The 16457-nt window shown below is 48.5% G+C and overlaps 1 protein-coding gene across 1 annotated transcript in view; it reads left to right on the forward strand.

Moving 5' to 3' along the window:
• Nucleotides 1-16457, forward strand: part of LOC122381031 (lysine-specific demethylase 5A-like) — a 203143-nt gene that overhangs the window by 78169 nt on the left and 108517 nt on the right. The window contains exon 10 of the mRNA XM_043364719.1: nucleotides 172-327. Within this exon, the coding sequence (XP_043220654.1) occupies nucleotides 172-327 (156 nt within the window). The remainder of the gene's footprint in view (nucleotides 1-171; nucleotides 328-16457) is intronic.

Here is a 16457-nt window from a genome sequence, read left to right on the forward strand (position 1 = left end):
CCCTGTCGCTGCCTGGTTCCCGGTCAGACACTGCTTGGGCCTTGTTACCACACCGATGAGCGAGTGGCCTGCGGCCGCAGTGGGTGGGCCGATGACCACTGTAGTCCGGGCGCCCCCCCCCCCCCGGAGTGGGTGACCTGTGCCCCAGTGACGTGTGCGCTGCCCCGACAGATGATCCCCACGCAGACGGTGGAGCGCGAGTTCTGGCGGATCGTCTCGTCGATCGACGAGGACGTGTGTGTCGAGTACGGCGCCGATCTGCACACCATGGACCACGGCTCTGGCTTCCCCACCGCCCAGTCCAAGAACCTCAGCGACGCCGACCAGGTGACCGGCCGCTCTCGCCCACTGGCCCTGCACCGCGGCCCAGGCAGGGTGGATAGTGCAGGCCACTGGCCCTGCACCGCGGCCCAGTCAGGGTGGACAGTGAAAAACTGTGTTTTTATATTTACAGGGTGATCAATAATGAATGACATAAAGTAAGCCCTCAGGAGAAGCACATGATATATACATTTTAACACACAAACAGCATACTCGAGGGCAGCGCTTTTCGAGGAGCGCTGTGGCCCGAAGGTTTGGACTTTGAATTGTGAAAAACGCCCGCCCGCCGGAAAACGCAAACACCGCAAAACGCGCAAAACGCACGCCCGAAACGCCAACGCAAACGTCGCAAAAAATAAACAAACGCCCGCCCGCCGCAAACCGCAAATAAAAAACGCAAAAACGCCGCAAAACAATAAAACCGCCCGCCAACCGCAAACAAATTTAACACCGCAAACGACGCAAAAAAAGAAGAAAACCGCCCGCATCGCCCGCCCGCCCGCCCGCCCGCCGCCAAAGACAAACACCGCAAAAAACACAAAACGCCCGCCCGCCGCAAAACGTAAACACCGCAAAACGTGTAAAACGCACGCCCGAAAAGCCAACGCAAACGGCAAAAAATCACCCGACCGCCGCAAACCACACAGAAAAAAACGCCGAAACGCCGAAAAAAATAAAACCGCCCGCACCGCACCGACGCTAACTGCTAACCGAAAACGACTAAAAGTCGCCCGCCAGCCGCCAAACGCAAACACCGCAAATAAGCGCCCGGCCGCAGCAAGATAATAATTTATCAGCGGCTGGCATACCGCTAGGCTGGTCATTTTCACAAATCAAAAAGATATCTGCAAAAATCTCCTAGATGAAAGCGCCCGATTAAAAAACGGATGGCACGTGCGTGTTCCTCGCCCCCAACTTCCTTCAGGTCAATCGTCATTTGGGTCATCTAACGCATTGACGTATCTGCAAAAATATCCTAGATGAAAGCGCCCGAGTAAAAAACGGATGGCACGTGCGTGTTCCTCGCCCCCAACTTCCTTCAGGTCAATCGTCATTTGGGTCATCTAACGCATTGACGACCGGCTGGGTGGAATGAACATTGCGCCAAGAAACGTAAGTATATTGTCAAAAAGAATCCCCAGAGTGGTGGATCCCAAAAGTTTGAAACTACCACTTTGGCCCACTGGACGACACCTTAAACAGTTGCCGACCGGATGACACCCATTGTTTGGTCACCCACGCCATAGTATGCATCATGGGTGCGCCGAAATGACCAAAAGTCCCAATTTCCGGTGTGCAGGGTCATTTTCAACGGCACGTGGCACGTGGTTCTGGACTTTTCCGGCCACTTTGCGACATACCCATGGGTAGTGCACCGAATGGTGGTTGATCTGCATGTAAGAAAATGGGGGGTCGTTTGGATCGTTTTCGAGCAATCTGCCGTGGAACGCATTTTTTCATTTTCCCCATTGGCTTAACACGGGAATTTTTAAAGTCACGTGGCACGTGCACCAGATGGTCCGCGGAGGGGAGACCCATACCAGAACGTAGATCACCTGGCCCACTAGAAATCCTGAAAAAATCAGAATATTTGGACCAGCCGTTTTCAAGAGCATCAAGTTGTACTGATCTCAGGCAGCTTTTGCCAAATTGTCAGGGAACTCAGATTTGTTTTTCAATAGAAAAACACAATTCTAAAGAATAGTGTTTTAACTACCAGCATCTGCGATGCTGGGCTCCGCATCGCGGGACCGCAGGTTGTTTGAGCAAGCACCTCTGTAACGCCGCAAAAACGCCACCCGCCAAACGAGAGGATGAGCCTTGCACGTGCAGACCGGAGTGGGTGTGCTAAAAACTGACGTGCACGGCACCCTATTCGCCCGTCTAGAGCGGTGTGCAAAATTTGGGTGCAATCGGCCCGGCCGTTTTCGAGATCTTGAAGCGGCACCCTGCACGTGCGCACGTGCAAGCTGGGTCCCAACTGACTTGTGCACGGCACTCTATTCGCCGGTCTCTAGCGGTGTACCAAATTTAATCGCATTCGGCCCAGCCGTTTCCAAGATCTGGAAACGACCCCTACACGTGCGCACGTGCAGTTGTACCCCAACCGTGGCACATGAAAATACATACTTACTGACTTGTGCACGGCACCCTACTAACCAGTCTCTAGTGGTATGCCAAATTTGAGCACAGTCGGTCCAGCCGTTCTTGAGATATGGAAGCGTCAGCCTGCACGTGCGCACGTGCAAACTGGGCCCCATCTGACTTGTGCACGGCACCCTACTCGCCGATCCCTAACGGTGTGCCAAGTTTGATCACAATCGGCCCAGCCGTTCTCGAGATCTGGAAGCGTCACCCTGCCCGTGCGCACGTGCAGCGGCATCCCAACCGTGACACATGGAAATGCATTGCACGGCGGGTGCCTACATCCATGCCAAGTATCAGTGCAATCGGCAAACTAACTACAGAGTTATTAGACTTGTTACCGAACTGACACCTCTTCGTTTTGCCCGTGGCACGTGCATTAGGGGTCACCCATACGCAGCGAGAATAGCACAGTACGTGTAAGAAAGGGAGGAGCTGTCCCACACAAAAGACCGCGAGTGAATCGGTCAAACAGTTGTGGAGATATAAGCTTTGCAAAGGCGCCCCCACGACGGCCGACTGCTAATATTTAGCAATTAATCAGTGTCGCATCCGCACACGGGAGGTATCCCCGTCACCTGTTCCTATACTCTAATGTGGTTGGGTTCAAGTCACAGTCGAGCCTTGATTTTTTACAGCTTTTCTTAAAAACGGCACATCGTGCAGTGACGTTCTATGCACCAGTGGAAAGAGCATCAGAAGTTGTATATTATATTAACTTTTCACCTATATGTCTTACTAAAGATAAAAGTTACAGAGGAATAAAGACGCTCCCATTGACTTTCCATGTTAAAAATTTTCATTTTCCAACGAACTTTATTAGAAAAAAACGATTTCTGCCAGCTTAACGAAGCATACCAGCATGTACTACGCTCTTTCCTGTACAAGCTATAAGAGTTTGGGCAAATTCTATCTCGAAAATTTTGTACAATGAACGAATGAAAATGTCTCTGCAAAGTCTCGGCATCGCCGTCCATTGACTTAACATGGGACACAGCAAAATTCCAACTTTGACCTTGTGCATAGAGGTGTTCCGAGATTCTGGCGGGTATACGGCGCACACTGGCGTGTACCGGAACGTGTTTGCCATAAAATGCTGGGAAGAAAACCACCTCTTCCTTGGCTCGTTTTCCCGCCATTCGCGATCGCGCAAAAAATGTCCAAAACCCCGTTGACTTAACATGGGGAAAATGGAATCGCACGTGCCACGTGCCACGAGATTCTGGCGGGTATGCGGCGCACACGGGCGTGTACCGGAACGTGTTTGCCATAAAATGCTGGGAAGAAAACCACCTCCTTCTTGGCTCGTTTTCCCGCTATTGGCGATCGCGCAAAAAGTGTCCAAAACCCCATTGACTTAACATGGGGAAAATGGAATCGCACGTGCCACGCGCAAAAGACTTCTTAGCGAGTAGCGACCGGTGCCATCAGGTAGATCGCCTCCGGGAGCCCATACCCTGAACTTTTTACGAAGATTGTACATTTCGTCTAGGCCCCCGTCAAGATGTCTCGATTCGCTGCCAGACTTGCAAAACATAGCCCGGAGAACGACCGCTCCGGTTGTTTTTCAATAGAAAAACACAATTCTAACGAATAGTGTTTGTCTTTTCAAACAACCTGCGGTTAGTGCCATCAGGTAGATCGCCTCCGGGAGCCCATACCCTGAACTTTTTACGAAGATTGTACATTTCGTCTAGGCCCCCGTCAAGATGTCTCGATTCGCTGCCAGACTTGCAAAACATAGCCCGGAGAACGACCGCTCCGGTTGTTTTTCAATAGAAAAACACAATTCTAACGAATAGTGTTTGTCTTTTCAAACAACCTGCGGTTACAATTCTAACGAATAGTGTTTGTCTTTTCAAACAACCTGCGGTTACCAGCATCTGCGATGCTGGGCTCCGCATCGCGGGACCGCAGGTTGTTTGAGCAAGCACCTTTGGAAACGCAGCAAAAACGCCCGCCGCCAAACGAGAACATGAGCCTTGCACGTGCAGACCGGAGTCGGTGTGCTACGGACTGACGTGCACGGCACCCTATTCGCCGGTCTATAGCGGTGTGCCAAATTTGAGCGCAATCGACCCAGCCGTTTTCTAGATCTGGAAGCGACACCCTGCACGTGCGCACGTGCAGCCTGGGCCCAATTGACTTGTGCACGGCACTCTATTCGCCGGTTTCTAGTGATGTACCAAATTTAATCTGAATCGGCCCAGCCGTTTCCAAGATCGGGAAACGACCCCTACACGTGCGCACGTGCAGCTGCACCCCAACCGCGGCACATGAAAATACATACTTACTGACTTGTGCACGGCACCCTACTAACCAGTCTCTAGTAGTATGCCAAATTTGAGCACAGTCGGTCCAGCCGTTCTTGAGATATGGAAGCGTCAGCCTGCACGTGCGCACGTGCAAACTGGGCCCCATCTGACTTGTGCACGGCACCCTACTCGCCGATCCCTAACGGTGTGCCAAGTTTGATCACAATCGGCCCAGCCGTTCTCGAGATCTGGAAGCGTCACCCTGCCCGTGCGCACGTGCAGCGGCACCCCAACCGTGACACATGGAAATGCATTGCACGGCGGGTGCCTACATCCATGCCAAATATCAGTGCAATCGGCAAACTAACTACAGAGTTATTAGACTTGTTACCGAACTGACACCTCTTCGTTTTGCACGTGGCACGTGCATTAGGGGTCACCCATACGTATCGAGGGTAGCACACTACGTGTGAGAAAGGAAGAAGCTATCCCACACAAAAGACCGCAAGTGAATCGGTCAAGCGATTGTGGAGATATAAGCTTTGCAAAGGCGCCCCCAGGGCGGCCGACTGCCAATAATTAGCAATAATCAGCGTCGCGTCCGCACATGGGAGGTGTCCCCTTCACCTGTTCGTATACTCTAATGTGGTTGGGTTCAAGTCACAGTCGAGCCCTGATTTTTTACAGCTTTTCTTAAAAACGGCACATCGTGCAGTGACGTTCTATGCACCAGTGGAAAGAGCATCAGAAGTTGTATATTATATTAACTTTTCACCTATATGTCTTACTAAAGATAAAAGTTATAGAGGAATAAAGACGCTCCCATTGACTTTCCATGTTAAAAATTTCCATTTTCCAACGAACTTTATTAGAAAAAACGATTTCTGCCAGCTTAACAAAGCATACCAGCATGTACTACGCTCTTTCCTGTACAAGCTATAAGAGTTTGGGCAAATTCTATCTCTAAAATTGTGTACAATGAACGAATGAAAATGTCTCTGCAAAGTCTCGGCATCGCCGTCCATTGACTTAACATGGGACACAGCAAAATTCCAACTTTGATCTCGTGCAAAGACACGTTCCGAGATTCTGAGGGGTATACAGCGCACACTGGCGTGTACCCAAACGTGTTTGCCATAAAATGCTGGGAAGAAAACCACCTCTTCCTTGGCTCGTTTTCCCGCCATTGGCGATCGCGCAAAAAGTGTCCAAAACCCCGTTCACTTAACATGGGGAAAATGGAATCGCACGTGCCACGTGCCACGAGATTCTGGCGGGTATACAGCGCACACTAGCGTGTACCCAAACGTGTTTGCCATAAAATGCTGGGAAGAAAACCACCTCCTTCTTGGCTCGTTTTCCCGCTATTGGCGATCGGGCAAAAAGTGTCCAAAACCCCATTGACTTAACATGGGGAAAATGGAATCGCACGTGCCACGCGCAAAAGACTTCTTAGCGAGTAGCGACCGGTGCCATCAGGTAGATCGCCTGCGGGAGCCCATACACTGAACTTTTTACCAAGATTGAGCGATTCGTTTAGGCCCCGGTCAAGTTGTACTGATTCGCGGCCAGACTTGCAAAACATAGCCCGGAGAACGACCGCTCCGGTTGTTTTTCAATAATATTGCAAAACATAGCCCGGAGAACGACCGCTCCGGTTGTTTTTCAATAATACATCGAGAATAGCACAATACGTGTCAGAAAGGGAGGAGCTGTCCCACACAAAAGACCGCGAGTGAGTTGGTCAAGCAGTTGTGGAGATAGAAGCTTTGCAAGGCGCCCCCCAAGGCGGCCGAATGCTAATATTTAGCAATAATCAGCGTCGCATCCGCACACGGGAGGTATCCCCGTCACCTGTTCGTATACTCTAATGCGGTTGGGTTCAAGTCACAGTCGAGCCCTGCTTTTTTACAGCTTTTCTTAAAAACGGCACATCGTGCAGTGACGTTCTATACATTGTTGGAAAAAGCATCGAAAGTTGTATATTTTATTAACTTTTCACTTTGGTATATCTGCAACGTAAAAAGTTATTAAGCAACAAAGACGCTCCCATTGACTTTCCATGTTAAAAATTTTTATTTTCAAATGAACTTTATAAGAAAAAATGAGTTTTGCCAGCTTAACGAAGCATAGCGGCATGTACTATGCTCTTTCCTCTACAAGATGTATGAGTTTGGGCGAAATCTATCTCTAAAATTTTGTACAAAGATCGAATGAAAATGTCTCTACAAAGTCTCGACATCGCCGTCCATTGACTTAACATGGGACACAGCAAAATTCCAACTTTGACCTCGTGCAAAGACACGTTCCGAGATTCTGAGGGGTATACAGCGCACACTAGCGTGTACCAGAACGTGTTTGCCATAAAATGCTGGGAAGAAAACCACCTCCTTCTTGGCTCGTTTTCCCGCCATTGGCGATCGCGCAAAGTGTCCAAAACCCCGTTGACTTAACATGGGCGAAAATTGAAACGCACGTGCCACGTGCCACGAGGTTTTAAGCGAGTAGCGACCGATGCCATCAGGTAGATCGCCTCCGGGAGCCCATACACTGAACTTTTTACGAAGATTGTACATTTCGTCTAGGCCCCACCCAAGTTGCCCCAATTCGCGGCCAGACTTGCAAAACATAGCCCGGACAACGACCGCTCCGGTTGTTTTTCAATAGAAAAACACAATTCTAACGAATAGTGTTTGTCTTTTCAAACAACCTGCGGTTACAAAAACACAATTCTAACGAATAGTGTTTGTCTTTTCAAACAACCTGCGGTTACCGGTCAAGTTGTACTGATTCGCGGCCAGACTTGCAAAACATAGCCCGGAGAACGACCGCTCCGGTTGTTTTTCAATACAAAAACACAATTCTAACGAATAGTGTTTGTCTTTTCAAACAACCTGCGGTTATTGACAACAAACCTTCGGTTACCGTTAGAAAGAGAAATGTTGGACATTTGATATTATGCAAACGAAGTCAGTTGTGACACTTCGTTTGTCTACAGGAGGTGCTCGAAGAGATCTCGGATTATTAGGCTACCGGGAGACTGTATTCTTCCTGTAGTGTGATTGTTTAGCACAAACCACTTCTCATCGCTCCAGATCACCCGTTCGAACCATTCTTCGGCTTGACTGAGCCAGAAGATGCGCGCTTCCAGCATCGACACCATGCTGTCAACGGAGAGGACGGTCGTTAGGATCGGGCGATATGGTTTCCAGTTCAGTTTCTTGCGGAGAATTGTCGACACATTCCTGAACGACGTTCCCAGGTTTCCTGAAGCTTTGCGAAGGTGGATGTTGAGTTGATTTTTGAAGTTAACCTCTCTGCACTTGTTAAGGCACGGCAAGGGCCCAGTATCCCTGATCACCATGCAGTCCGGAGTTTTTTTTTCGGCCTGGACTTGAGCTTTTGACCCCAAGCAGCACAAGAAATCGTGGAGAGAACTCCCTTGATCCCCCCTCCCTTGATCCCTTGGTCCCTCGTGGAGACCCTTGATGAGCTGAAGGCTGTCGTTAGTCGTCGAGGACTACGCCCTCACGATGGTCTTCAACCTCTGAGACGCATGGCGCGGCACACCCGGCGCCGGGCCGGGCTCTGCTGCGCGTAGAGGGGTGGGCACTTCGGGCACCTCCTATATACAAACGAAGTGTCACAACTGAATTCCGTTTGTGTTATGTAAATGTCCAACATTTCTGTTTCTAACGGTGTGCTGTTAATGCATGAACATACATATATATGTATTATGCGCCTCTCGTGGGGGCTAACTTTATGTCATTCTTTCTTGATCATCCTGTATCATCCTGCTCAAATGTTTGGATGTGTACGGATTGACAGAGCCGGAGTCAACGCTAAGCAGAGCTTGTTGCGTAGACCCCGACCCCTACCGTCCGATCGCGCAATTCCTGGTAACGGGAGAATTTGGATGCCAAAGTTTAGCGTGCCCTTCATTAAAGGTAGACTGCCACCTTTTTTCCACAAAACGGTTTTCACTAGAGCTGAGCCACCTATGTCCCAGACTGAAGTCGGTTTTCCGAAATTCGAACCCGTTTGCGAGAAATCGGAGACCAAAGTTCAGTTTGATGCCATTTTTTTAGTCCAAGAAAACCGACATCTCTACTGTTTATCGATAACTTTGAAACATGAATTTTCTTATCTTTTGGTGAATATATGTCAAAACTTTGATTGTTTCGAGATCAGAGAAGAATTTTGGAGTGTCAAAATAAAAGTTAAACCTATATATTCAGTAGTTCATTTTTTCCAAAAAAGTGTGGGAAATGGGGTTTAACATGGGCCAGACCCATTCCAAATGAGCCATGATTTTTAAATGTTTTACGAACTTAAATGCAAAATAAATTAAACATGGCCAATTTCTTATGAAATCATATATTAGTAAATCATAAAATACCTTACTTTTTCAAATAAAATGTAATAATCTTATGACCTTGAAGTCTAGTGATGTGTAAACATTGTCGCTAGACATTAACCGATTGATAATTGTATGATAATCGACAATTTTTTTCGCGATTCACGTGATGATACTTTGTCAGGTGAATTCTAAAATTTTGTTTTGTCCAGGGAATAAATCATAGGCCGATCTGAGAAAACTTTTTGAAGGTGGCAGTCTTCCTTTAAAGGGACAGTATCATCGAAAAAATCAATGTATGGAGCTTTTTTTACTAGCATTTCTTATTTTTCTGAATCAGAAAAACATAGTTTGAGGACCGAACTCGGTGAAAAATATTTTTTCATCAGCGAGTCATTTTCATGAGCTAACCACCACTACAAGCATGGCCGCCACTTTGGAAGCCTGCGAAATTACTACAGAACTGGCGCAGATAGTACATTATTGACGCTACGCTTACGCGGCCGCTCTTCTGATTGAGTTGTCGTTAGGGAAAGGCAGCATTAGGTATTGCCCAGAAGATATCACGTGACAAGCTGAAGGAATTCCTTCAAGCTGAAGGAATTCCTTTGTTGAGCCGCTAGAATCCGAAGGAAACAGCGGAAATTGCCTACGACTATTTAATGAATTTAACGGTGATGAATAAGTGCGAAAAACGTTTTGGCTTTATAAAATTTGAGGAAATGACCAGGGTAAAAGTTTTATTACTGGCGGTCAATTCAAAACGGCGCAAACATTTAAAGAGTAAAGATAGTGAAGCACGATTCAAAGTGTAGTACACCTTTCGTACTTTGAGCGGCGATAGCGGGATAACGGTGTGGAGCTTCGAGGATCGGTCTTCAGTTCCCGGACCAGAAAGGTGGGGCCTATGCAATGTCAAATTTCATCAAAGTGTTGATACTGTCCCTTTAGGCCGAACGCGTCCTGTCCCACTCAACTGACTTCCATATTCACCTAGTATAGATCTGACCTGGCCTGTCTTTAAAGTGCTGAGCAGTTAACCCGCGCCGGGCTGGTGCTCTGAGATTCCGCGCCGGGCCGGGGGGGGGTGTCTGAACACCCCCCCCCCCCTTCTAACTCGGCTCCTGGGCCATGTAGCGACACGCGGTAAGCGGCAATCGAAAGAACGTCCAAAATAAGGACGAAAACACCTCGGTCATTTTTTGGGTCAGGTCGCAACGTCGTCTATAATTGCTAAAAATTGTGTTTGAAAATTTGACGTCATCAATTTTGAACAGTTTTTTTTTCGCTATAACTTTGCCAAAAAGAGGTATCGATCTGAAATTTCGTATGTAAATAGAAGTCGGTAAGGTCTATCACATATATTTCGTCTTTTTGAAAATCGAAAAAACTTTTAGGATTTTTTTTGACAATTATATTAAAAAAGTATAGTTTTGATTTTTGCGGTCAAAATTCAAAAACTTCAAAATTCCGAGATAGCAGTTTTGTAGCCCTGGTTACGGAGCGAGCGAAGCGAGCGTAGTCTTTCCTTAGATTAACGGAAATTTCTGAGTATGAGCGGCCGGCCGGCCGGCCGGCCGTGGTCACGGTTTTGCGACGCTTATATCTCAGCAACCACTTGACCGATTTACACGCGGTAATTTTTGTAGGGTAGCTTCATTCCTTCTACCAAGTATTGGACTATTCCCGATGCATGTAGGTGACCCCTTATGCACGTGCCACGTGCAAAACGAAGAGGTGTCACTTTTGCAATAGTTGCAATATCTCGGTAACTACTGGGCCGATTGCGCTGAAAGTTGGCATGTAGGTAGGCACCCACTAGGCAATGCATATCCATGTGCCAGAGTTGGGGTGCTGCTGCACGTGCGCACGTGCAGGGGTCGATTCCAGATCTCGATAACGGCTGGACCGATTGCGCTCGAATTTGGTACACGGTTACGGAGCAGTTAGTAGGGTGCCGTGCACAAGTCAGTTGGGACCCATTTTGCACGTGCGCACGTGCATGGTGCCGCTCCCAGATCTCGAGAACGGCTGGGCCGATTGTGCTCAAATTTGGTACACGGTTACGGAGCAGTTAGTAGGGTGCAGTGCACAAGTCAGTTGGGACCCATTTTGCACGTGCGCACGTGCAGGGTGCCGCTTCCAGATCTCGAGAACGGCTGGGCTGATTGTGCTCAAATTCGGCACATCGCTAGAGACCGGTTAGTAGGGTGCCGTGCACAAGTCAGTTGGAGGTACCCCCTCGCAATTTCGCACGTGCAAGGCCCACCCTCTCGCTCGCTCCGTTAGTCTCCCCATAAGGCGCTATACTGGTAATTACGGAGCGAGCGAAGCGAGCGTAGTCTTTCCTTAGATTAAAGGTAGTGTGCCAGCTTTCTTGGACCGTATGGAGTTAATGGCCCAGATAAGGAGAACCGGATTTTTAGAACTTATCCATACCTTCAAAACTCATGGAAACGTCTTAAATTCTTCAAATTTTGAGTACCCCAGTGCGAAATTCGCCCCGACGGGTTGTCGGTCGTACCCCAACCACATTTCACACCACTATGAACAATAAATGCACACACTGAAATCGCTATTACCGATATGCTCATCCAATCAAGTTTCGATAAACCCGTTCATCATCATCTCCTGCGGTTTCGAACACGCCTGTTAGGTGGCTTCTGATGCTCGTCGAGGTCGGAATTTCCAAATACGCGTGGTGCGTCGGGCCGCGCGCTCTGACTTCGGCCAAGAAAAATGCGTCAGCTGATCATTGTCATTTCTGCCACTTGCGTGTGGTGAAATGGGTTCATAACTTATAAGACGGCTTTTCCATATCAATTATTTTACATAAAATCATATTTCAAACCATAAATAATGTTCGAAAGCCAAATAAAAGAAACAATACCAATACGGGCTTACAGTTTAAGGCTCGACATTGTGTTGTCTACGATTAGACAGCTGATAACTCATTCCCGTACGTCGTATGGTCGTAACACTGTAATGACCTTTGCTTATTGTCACAAGTGCGCCGCATTCGCGATTGTTGCCCGACGCCTGTTTGCAGGTGAGCCCACTACAGTTGTTATACATATCTAAAAACCGAAAAACTTTTAGGCGAAAAAGGCACTATTCCAGGCCCATTTTTAATTTTTTTTGCGATATTAGGTAAAAACAGAAGCTTCTTATCCTAGGAAAAATAAAATGGGAAATCTTTCAAAGGTGGCACACTACCTTTAACGGAAATTTTTTAGTATGAGCGGCCGGCCGGCCTGCCGGCCGTGGTCACGGTTTTGCGAGGCCTATATCTCAGCAACCACTTGACCGATTTGCATGCGGTAATTTTTGTAGGGTAGCTTCATTCCTTCTACCAAAAATTGGACTATTCCCGATGCATGTGGGTGACCCCTTATGCACGTGCCACGTGCAAAACGAAGAGGTGTCACTTTTGCAATAGTTGCAATATCTCGGTAACTACTGGGCCGATTGCGCTGAAAGTTGGCATGTAGGTAGGCACCCACTAGGCAATGCATATCCATGTGCCAGAGTTGGGGTGCTGCTGCACGTGCGCACGTGCAGGGGTCGATTCCAGATCTCGATAACGGCTGGACCGATTGCGCTCGAATTTGGTACACGGTTACGGAGCAGTTAGTAGGGTGCCGTGCACAAGTCAGTTGGGACCCATTTTGCACGTGCGCACGTGCATGGTGCCGCTCCTAGATCTCGAGAACGGCTGGGCCGATTGTGCTCAAATTTGGCCCATCGCTAAAGACCGGCTAGTAGGGTGCCGTGCACAAGTCAGTTGGAGGTACCCCCTCGCAATTTCGCACGTGCAAGGCCCACCCTCTCGCTCGCTCCGTTAGTCGCCTCAAAAGGCGTTATACTGGTTCTACACCTTTAATGTCGTAAATGCTTTTCTTTATCTTCAAAACCTGACAGCTCTTCCCGCGAAACCTTTTTTTTTTGTCGAAAACGGCAGAACTGACGTCACTCTGACGTCATTTACGGCCAACATATCATAGCCTTTGAAATTTTTTGGTCACAATGTGTAAAATTGATGCCCGAGAGGGTACTGAAAGTTTGGTGACGATCGGCGCAATGGTTCTGGAGATACATCGAAAAGTCTGGGGGGTGGGAGAGGGGGGCAAAAATAGCTCCCCCCCCCCCACCACCAGGGCGCGGGTTATCATATATAGCATTTAATTTTCTTCACATGTAGGTACTCGAAATACCTACATGTATTTTAGGTATGAAAGGTATTGTTTTAGGTATTTAGGTAAAAGGTATTTTATTAGGTATTTAGGTATGAAAGGTTCATGCTTAATAAGAGCATGATTTAATGAAACATTTCGATATGATCTAATTGGTTCACATTTTAATAATATCAGCCAAAAATTATAACCTAGTCACCGTCGTTATTGAAAGGACCCGCTCCCCAAGTCAATTAATACTAATCATTTGTAGAACATTAGTTGCATTATGTAAAAGAGTCTTTTTCCACTGGAAATGCTTTTGAGTTACAGTGTGGAAAGGAACATACATGAGCAAATGTTTTCTTTCCATTCACTTCATATTTTGTAACCAGGCGTAGTGTGCAAGATGTATGGTTTATGTTAGGTAAGACCCGGTTGGACCCGTCAGCAAATTTCCAGGAACCGTGTCCTCGGGCCCACATTCTGCCACATTTTGCCCTTGTGCGTTCCAAGGCATTGCGTTGCAACTATGCGTTAAAAATAACATGCAGGTTTAAAAAGCAGGTTCTGGGGCATTTCCCGTCTTCTGCTTTTTTCGCTGAAAAGGTTTGTCCAAAACAGCAAAATGGCTTTTTTCGACAAAATCTAATTTCTAGCGCAATATCGTCAATCAAACAGGTACAGTGCATGACGTTGAACCATGCAGCGTTAACTCTGACTCCGGAGTCGGAGTCGGTAAGATTTTGGCGACTCCGACTCCGACTCCGACTCTGCAGCCTTGGGTAGAACACACATACGGGCGAGGGTTAAGAGGGTTTAGTTAAGATTACATACACTCGTCCAAAAGAGGCGCGGTTTCATTTCACATTGTTAACCTAAAATCTGCTTCGTAGCGGGGGAGGGTCGTTTTGCGCACACTGCTCTTCGCCGAATTCTGAAAAACTACTTAGCATGTCTTGTATCTGATGTATACCTATTGTCTTTACTTGTCATGAATAACTATTTCAGACAGAAGCCATTTAAAGCAAGACCATCAAGTCACGCCATGATCTAAATTTTATCTGACTTGAAAATGAGGGAGCCACTTTTTCGTGATTTTGAGAGACCCTTGAACGTCGCTCATGGCTTGTCACTACGAGGCCCAGTAGCCGATTTAACGGAAGCACCACATGTCCAATGCCCATTCCTCTAATCGGGCCTACCTATTGGTGCGAGGTAATGGAGAAACCTAAATATTGACCTGACCTTAGTTACTTATCTAAACCCAAGATGCACACTCAATGCATCTTATCACTGTTAACAATCACTGAATGTTTCTCAACAAAGGTTAAGTCAGTGCGTTGCTTAGCCCCACCGTTTTTTCTTCTCGATAATCTCGAAAATCTTAAATGTGTGTGCAAAAATGCCCCCGCCACGCGCAGCATTTTAACATGCAATGATGCAGGAGTTACCTACTAACTATGCATTTCAAACCCGCTTTAACGGTCAATGATAAACATCTGACGGATCTGATGGTATGTCGACTGCGGTGTCACTGACTGGACCTGATGGTATGTCGGCTGCGGTGTCACTGACTGAACCTGATGGTATGTCGGCTGCGGTGTCACTGACTGGACCTGATGGTATGTCGGCTGCGGTGTCACTGACTGAACCTGATGGTATGTCGGCTGCGGTGTCACTGACTGAACCTGATGGTATGTCGGCTGCGGTGTCACTGACTGGACCTGATGGTATGTCGGCTGCAGTGTCACTGACTGAACCTGATGGTATGTCGGCTGCGGTGTCACTGACTGGACCTGATGGTATGTCGGCTGCGGTGTCACTGACTGGACCTGATGGTATGTCGGCTGCGGTGTCACTGACTGGACCTGATGGTATGTCGGCTGCGGTGTCACTGACTGGACCTGATGGTATGTCGGCTGCGGTGTCACTGACTGAACCTGATGGTATGTCGGCTGCGGTGTCACTGACTGAACCTGATGGTATGTCGGCTGCGGTGTCACTGACTGGACCTGATGGTATGTCGGCTGCGGTGTCACTGACTGGACCTGATGGTATGTCGGCTGCGGTGTCACTGACTGGACCTGATGGTATGTCGACTGCGGTGTCACTGACTGGACCTGATGGTATGTCGGCTGCGGTGTCACTGACTGGACCTGATGGTATGTCGGCTGCGGTGTCACTGACTGGACCTGATGGTATGTCGGCTGCGGTGTCACTGACTGGACCTGATGGTATGTCGGCTGCGGTGTCACTGACTGGACCTGATGGTATGTCGGCTGCGGTGTCACTGACTGGACCTGATGGTATGTCGGCTGCGGTGTCACTGACTGGACCTGATGGTATGTCGGCTGCGGTGTCACTGACTGGACCTGATGGTATGTCGGCTGCGGTGTCACTGACTGGACCTGATGGTATGTCGGCTGCGGTGTCACTGACTGGACCTGATGGTATGTCGGCTACGGTGTCACTGACTGGACCTGATGGTATGTCGGCTGCGGTGTCACTGACTGGACCTGATGGTATGTCGGCTGCGGTGTCACTGACTGGACCTGATGGTATGTCGGCTGCGGTGTCACTGACTGGACCTGATGGTATGTCGGCTGCGGTGTCACTGACTGGACCTGATGGTATGTCGGCTGCGGTGTCACTGACTGGACCTGATGGTATGTCGGCTGCGGTGTCACTGACTGGACCTGATGGTATGTCGGCTGCGGTGTCACTGACTGGACCTGATGGTATGTCGGCTGCGGTGTCACTGACTGGACCTGATGGTATGTCGGCTGCGGTGTCACTGACTGGACCTGATGGTATGTCGGCTGCGGTGTCACTGACTGGACCTGATGGTATGTCGGCTGCGGTGTCACTGACTGGACCTGATGGTATGTCGGCTGCGGTGTCACTGACTGGACCTGATGGTATGTCGACTGCGGTGTCACTGACTGGACCTGATGGTATGTCGGCTGCGGTGTCACTGACTGGACCTGATGGTATGTCGGCTGCGGTGTCACTGACTGGACCTGATGGTATGTCGGCTGCGGTGTCACTGACTGGACCTGATGGTATGTCGGCTGCGGTGTCACTGACTGGACCTGATGGTATGTCGGCTGCGGTGTCACTGACTGGACCTGATGGTATGTCGGCTGCGGTGTCACTGACTGGACCTGATGGTATGTCGGCTGCGGTGTCACTGACTGGACCTGA

Source organism: Amphibalanus amphitrite, unplaced genomic scaffold (genome assembly GCF_019059575.1).
Source record: "Amphibalanus amphitrite isolate SeventyFive unplaced genomic scaffold, NRLGWU_Aamphi_draft 000112F_arrow, whole genome shotgun sequence".
Taxonomy (NCBI): Eukaryota; Metazoa; Arthropoda; class Thecostraca; order Balanomorpha; family Balanidae; genus Amphibalanus; species Amphibalanus amphitrite.